This window comes from Salvelinus fontinalis, chromosome 4 (assembly GCF_029448725.1).
Source record: "Salvelinus fontinalis isolate EN_2023a chromosome 4, ASM2944872v1, whole genome shotgun sequence".
Classification (NCBI taxonomy): Eukaryota; Metazoa; Chordata; class Actinopteri; order Salmoniformes; family Salmonidae; genus Salvelinus; species Salvelinus fontinalis.
The window spans coordinates 23,774,235-23,781,459 of NC_074668.1; the positions used below are offsets into that span (position 1 = coordinate 23,774,235).

The window sequence follows — 7,225 nt, forward strand, 5'->3', positions numbered from 1 at the left end:
TACCCCCAAGCCATAAGACTGCTGAACAATTCATAAAATGGCCACCCGGACTATTTACATTAATACCCCACCCCCCAGCACATGGACTCGGTACGGGAACCACCTGTATACAGCCTTGTTATTGTTATTTTATTGTGTTACTTTTAATTTGATTTTTTACTTTAGTTTATTTAGTAAATATTTTCTTAACTTTATTCCTTGAACTGCATTGTTGGTTTAGGGCTTGTAAGTAAGCATTTCACGGTAAGGTCTACACCTGTTGTATTAGGCGCATGTGACAAATAACATTTGATTTGACCAAATACATACTTAATTTGAAGTGTTTGTAAAATTCACTATGTGAAGAATTAATGGTAGAAAGATGATTGGAACCATTTCTGGGTTTGAACACTAGGTTTTATGGGTATTATGACACATCCAATGTGGGGAACTATAATGGTGCTTTCAAGACAACTGGGGAAAAAAACAAGGTAAAATCCTGACATCAGTGATTTTCAGGTCTAGCTCTAGAAAGATGCCAGAGTATCAGACTTCAGACAAACATTTCACCAGTTGGAGCTAGTTTTTTTCCGAGTTCCCAATTGTCTTGAACGCACTGAAGTCGGAAGTTGCAGATTTCCAAGTTCCCAGTTGTTTTGAACACGGCCTACATCACTACAATAGGAAGTAAACACCTTCACTGCATTGCACACACCTTTTAGGCCTCTGCAGGTGTGATACACCCTGAAAATTGTGTCCAACCCACTTACTGTGGTACTACTCTCGGCTGGAGAAAGAGTTAAGAGAATATAGACCATTGTCATGAAATGTGCTTCTTTTTGTATACATAGCTAAACCAAATGCTATTCAATCGCATATGAAAATATTGACTAATGATTTTCACTGAATTCAGATATTCTTGGTACTGCCAGGCATCCAAAGATACAGGACAACGTCAGGAAACCAGGTTAAGGTAAGAACTTTTGTGGCATAGTGGTTGTCAGCTTTCATGCCAGTTACACTCAGACATTGCTTACTGTTGTAACGAACATACATTTGTCCATGTTCTCCCCAAAAATATGAATTTATTAGCCACGAGATAATTTCAATTTCTTCCAATTAAAAACACCTGTCTAACTTGAAATTGAGCTACTCAGTATACAGTGTACAAAACATTAGGAACACCTGCTCTTTCCATGACAGACTGACCAGGTGAAAGCTATGATCCCTTGTTGACGTCACCGGTTAAATCCACTTAAATCAATGTAGATGAAGGGGAAGAGACGGGTTAAAGAAGGAGGTTTAAGCCTTGATACATAGATTGTGTATGTGTGCCATTGAGGGTGACTGGGCAAGACAAAATAATGAAGTGTCTTTGAACGGGGTATGCTAGTAGGTGCCAGGCACATCGGTTTGAGTGTGTCAAGAACTGCAATGCTGCTGTTTTTTTCATGCTCATCAGTTTCCTGTGTGTATCAAAAATGGTCCACCACCCAAAGGACATCCAGCCAACTTGACACAACTGTGGGAAGCATTGGAGTCAACATGGGCCAGCTCCCTGTGGAACGCTTTCGACACATTGTAGAGTCCATGCCCTGACGAATTGAGGCTGTTTTTGAAGGAAAAGGGGGGTGCAACTCAATATCAAGAAGGTGTTCTTCAAGTTTTGTGCACTCTGTGTGTGTGTGTGTGTGTGTGTGTGTGTGTCAGATGGCGAAGAGGAACGGTCAGCGTTGCTCTGGGACAACAAGGCGGAGGCGGTGGTGGGGTCTGAGGAGGCGCTGGAGAATGTTAGGCCTGTTTGAAATCAACCAGGAACATGAGTTCTACAGCTTCACCTGTCTTATGAAAGCGGGGCTGCATGCTGCCCTGCAGACCAGCATCGACACACCAGGACCTGTCAGTAAAACTATAGGCAACAATATACACACTATTTCAACTGTCGCACAGAATACATTTTTATACCATAGGAATTTACTACATTGACTGAGAACACCTCTGAAAAAAGTACTGTACATACAGTACTTGCATTGTATAGATGTACTGAACAAAAAATGTAAATCCAACAACTTCAAATATTTTACTGAGTTACAGTTCAGTCAATTGAAATAAATTCATTAGACCCTAATCTATGGATTTCACATGACTGGGCAGGGGCGCAGCTATGGGTGGGCCTGGGAGGGCATAGGCCCACCTACTTGGGAGCCAGGCCCAGAATTAGTTTTTCCCCACAAAAAGGCTTTATTACAGACGATCCCACAGCTGAAGAAGCCGGATGTGGACGTCCTGGGCTGTCGTGGTTACATGTCTGCGGTTGTGAGGCCGGTCGGATCTACTGCCAAATTCTCTAAAACTATGTTGGTAGAGAAATTAACATTAAATTCTCTGGCAACAGCTCTGTTGGACATTCCTGCAGTCAGCATGCCAATTGCACGCTCCCTCAACTTGAGATGTGGCATTGTGTTAACTGCACATTTTAGAGTGGCCTTTTATTGTCCCCTGCACAAGGTGCACCTGTGTAATGATCATACTGTTTAATCAGCTTCTTGATATGCCACACCTGTCAGGTGGATGGATTACCTTGGCAAAGGAGAAATGCTCACTAATAGGGATGTACACTAATTTGTGCACAAAATTTGAGATAAATAAGCTTTTTGTACGTGTGGAACATTTTTGGGATCTTATTTCAGCTCATGAAACATGGGACCAACACTTTACATGTTGCGTTTTTTATATTTTTGTTCAGCATATTTCAGCGTATTTTCAAAGAGTTTCTTAAATAATCCCACAGCACCCCCACCCCCAATTTAATAAGATTGCCTTTTGTAAACTAACACTCATATTTGACCTTTCCCAACTACTTGCACTGTCTTTGGTAGCTACTTTGAGGTAACAGTTACTTACTATGACTGAGAAATGTGGTTGTCCCATCGACAGTGCATTCGGAAAGTATTCAGGTCCCTTGACTTTTTCCACATTTTGTTACATTACAGCCTTATTCTAAAATGTATTAAATTATTTTACATACAATACCCCATAATGACAAAGCTAAAACAAGTTTTTAGAAATGTTTGTAAAAAAAATAAAAAATAAATACCTTATTTACATAAGTATTGAGAAACTTCGCTATGAGACTTGAAATCGAGCTCCAGTGCCTCCTGTTCCCATTGATCATCACTTGATTGGAGTCCACTTGTGGTAAATTTAATTGATTTGGAAAGGCACAAACCTGTCTATATAAGGTCCCACAGTTGACAGAGCAAAAACCAAGCCATGAGGTCAAAAGGAGTTGTCCGAGAGCTCTGAGACAGAATTGTGTCAAGGCACAGATCTGGGGAAGGGTACCAAAACATTTCTGCAGCATTAAAGGTCCCCAAGAACACAGTGGCCTCCATCATTCTTAAATGGAAGAAGTTTGGAACCACCAAGACTCTTCCTAGAGCTGGCCGCTCAGCCAAACTGATCAGTCGGGGGAGAAGGGTCTTGGTCAGGGAGGTGACCAAGAACCCGATGTTCACTCTGACAGAGCTCCAGAGTTCCTCTGTGGAGATGGGAGAACCTTCCAGAAGGACAACCATCTCTGCAGCACTCCACCAATCAGGCCTTTGTGGTAGAGTGGCCAGATGGAAGCCACTCCTCAGTAAAAGATGCATGTAAGCCTGCTCGGAGTTTGCCAAAAGGCATCTAAAGGTCTCTCTGACCATGAGAAAACAGATTCTCTGGTATGATGAATCCAAGATTGAATTCTTTGACCTGAATGCCAAGTGTCACATATGGAGGAAACCAGGCACTGCTGATCACCTGGCCAATACCATCCCTACGGTGAAGCATGGTGGTGGCAGCATCATGGTGTGGGGATGTTTTTCAGTGGCAGGGATTGGGAGACTAGTCAGGACCGAGGGAAAGATGAACGGAGCAAAGTACAGAGAGATCCTTGATGATAACCTGCTCCAGAGCGCGCAGGACCTCAGACTGGGGTGAAGGTTCACCTTCCAACAAGACAACGACCCTAAGCACACAGCCAAGACATTGCCAGAGTGGCTTCTCTGAATGTCCTTCAGTGGCCCACGCAGAGCCTGGCCTTGAACCCGATCGAACATCTCTGGTGAGACCTGAAAATACCTGTGCAGCGACGCTCCCCATCCAACCTGACAGAGCTTGAGAGGATCTGCAGAGAAGAATGGGAGAAACGGGTGTGCCAAGTTTGTAGCGTCAAACCCAAGAAGACTTGAGGCTGTAATCGCTGCCAAAGGTGCTTCAACAAAGTATTGAGTAAAGTGTCTGAAAGTCTTATGTAAATTTGATATTTAAGTTTTTTTATTTTTAATACATTTTCAAACATTTCTTAACCCATTTTTGCTTTGTCATTATGGAGTATTGTGTGTAGATTGAGGGGGAGGGGGGACAATTTAATCCATGTTAGAATAAGGCTGTTACGTAACAATGTGGAAAAAGTGAAGGGGTCTAAACACTTCGGAATACACTGTAGCTACAGTATCTTAAAATGAATGCATTAACTGTAAGTCGCTCTAGATAAGAGGATCTGCTAAATACCCATAGTTTTTTTGTTGTTGCATATGACAAACCTTTCATTGTGGGTTGATTTATTGTTTCACTCAGGATGAACTTTCTGCTGAACATTACAAATCGGAGCAGACTCAAGTCCACAAGGTGCTATTTAAACAATATTCACATGAATAACACTATGAATCAATATTCGCATGGAAAACCAATCCTGACAATTTACTGTCTATTTTAGTAAATGTTTTGTGGGACATATGTTTTGATCCATGGTCTTCTGTTGCCTGTCCCTGTAGGACTATGAGATGCAGACATTTGCAGGACTGGTGTTTTCCAGCTTGCGGCACTCCCTGGACATAAATGAGGAGGAGTACAAGAGATCCCTCTCTTCAGACTGCTGCTATCTACAGTTCATGAGCAACTCCAAGAGCAAGGCTGACTTCTTCCTCACGTGAGGCCTACTGAAGGACAACATACAAATCATAAAATCAACACATTTAATCTATCCCAACTCTATAGTTGCACATGCAGATTTTTTATTTATTTTTACCTCTTTAAGGAATGACAAGAGGTTCTTCCTAAAGACACAGAATAAGCGGGAGGTGAAGTTTCTTCTTTCCAACCTGATGGCATATATGGATCACTTGGAGAAATACCCCCACTCGTTGTTGGTCAGGTTCCTGGGTGAGAGAAAATATCACATGAGAAATATTGGGTACAATGTCACCTGTTTCATATCTTTTTGTCAGCTGTGCATGCTCTTTTCTTATTCCAGGTCTCCATAGTATCCAAGTACCAAATGAAACAAAGGTGACTATAATGAAGTACACATTCAAACACAGCTGTAAAAAAACTACTATTTAACTCTTCTCTTAATCTTTCTCAGAAATATTTCATTGTGATGCAGAGTGTGTTTTACCCGGACGAGAGGATTGATACAAGGTGAACATCGTTTGTGATGTAGTTTAAAAAAATCTCTTTCTGGATTGTGTGTTGACAATTTTGTCTTTGTCTCTTAGATATGACATTAAGGGCTGTGAGGTGGGTAGGTGGACTGACCCTGCATCTACTGGAAGCCCAGTTAAGATTCTGAAGGATAACAACTTTGAAGGAAAGCACATCATTCTGGGTAAGAGCCTGGTATGCCCTATATCTGCCAGCACCTGACGGAATGGAGAAAGTCATATTTTATTGTGTTGTTTCCTTGTGTCTTATGACTTAAACAGAAAGAGAAATTAAGTGTCATTCACAAAGGTAAAAACTCATGCATTCCCCTAAGAAGTTTATCATGTGTTGACAGATCAGAAGAGCTCCTGGCTTGTGGATCAGGTTGAATTAGACACCGCTTTCCTCCGTAGCCTCAATGTGCTTGACTACAGCATCCTGCTGGCCCATCAACCCTTGCACAAAGATGAGCTGGATGGGAAGCACTCCTTTAGTAACCTTATTGTGCGCACTGAAAAGTAGGTGTTCAGTGGTGCACAATCTACTGTATGGAAAAAAATGTTATGGAGTAGTCTTTATTGGACACTCCAGAAATGCAGTTGTTGCTCAGCTAATGTAAGGTAACACAGTGAGAAGATCATTGGTAATGAGGGCTTTTACTCTTATCCTAATGTAAGCTGATTTGTAATCTCTTTTGTTATTCAGTTCTTACATGCTCTTTCCTCCGCAGGTCCATGGCCCAAGACAGTCCCACAGAGGAAGATCACCCCACTATTCCATTGTTGGGGGGAGACTCTTCTCGACTGGCATCAGATACAATAGACAGTGGGCCAGACCATGTCCAGGACACAGGGGAGCACTCAGGCCATTCAATCCACTGCCAGGAGATAAACCTGCCCTCTGTAAACAGTACAGATGCAGAACTCCAGGAGTTCCATGCTCATCACCGTAGGCTGCTGCCTAATTTCAAGAACTCAGTGCATGTCATAGATGGGCCAGAGCTGCGCTACTTTGTGGGTATTGTAGACATTTTTACTGTGTACGGTTTGAAGAAAAGGCTGGAGAACCTGTGGAAGAGTCTGCGCTTCCCTGGTAGAGCCTTCTCCACTGTCAGCCCAGCTACCTACTCCCAGAGGTTCTGCCAGTGGGTAAAGGACCACACCAAGTAAAACAGGCACACTGTGTCTCTAGAACTGCATCTAGCCATCTCAAAGCCAATTGAAAGACACAGAGGAGACTGATTATTCAATTGATAATCTGGGCATTTTTTTTCAGTTTTTGTAGGTAACAGTATGAACAATAGGTGGCACCACAGTTTATGTTGTAGTGGTGGTAGTCTATTTCAAAATACAGATGCAACACACACAATTTAATTAAGCAATAAGGCATGAGGTGGTGTGTATATGACCAATATATCACGGCTCAACACGGAGTGCCTGGATACAGCTCTTATATTGGCCATATACCACAAGCCCCCGAGGTGCCTTATTGCTATTTGAAACTGGTTACCAATGTAATTAGAGTAGTAAAAAGAAAAGTGTTATCATACCCATTGTATGTCAGCCAATCAGTATTCAGGGCTCAAACCATCCAGTTTATACTTGTTATTAAATTTGTTCATATTATTATGGTATTCTGTGTGTTTATATACATCAATTACCAACAGGAATTTCACTGAATATATATTTTACCCAAACAATTATGTGCCAAGTTTCTCAGAAAACAATCATGCATGAATATGTATTACATTTTCTTGCAATTAGTCGTAAATACAGAATCA

The 7,225-nt window shown here is 41.8% G+C and overlaps 1 protein-coding gene across 1 annotated transcript; it reads left to right on the plus strand.

Annotated features, from left to right (window-relative positions):
* Positions 1-691: 691 nt before the first annotated feature.
* LOC129853415 (phosphatidylinositol 4-phosphate 5-kinase-like protein 1) lies at positions 692-7,016 on the plus strand. Its single transcript, XM_055919422.1, has 11 exons — positions 692-777; positions 893-952; positions 1,690-1,878; positions 4,600-4,650; positions 4,797-4,951; positions 5,060-5,184; positions 5,276-5,310; positions 5,387-5,442; positions 5,520-5,629; positions 5,801-5,963; positions 6,176-7,016. Exons 3-11 carry the CDS (start codon positions 1,690-1,692, stop codon positions 6,612-6,614), a joined length of 1,323 nt encoding a protein of 440 aa, XP_055775397.1. The 5' UTR covers positions 692-777; positions 893-952; the 3' UTR covers positions 6,615-7,016.
* Positions 7,017-7,225: the final 209 nt, after the last annotated feature.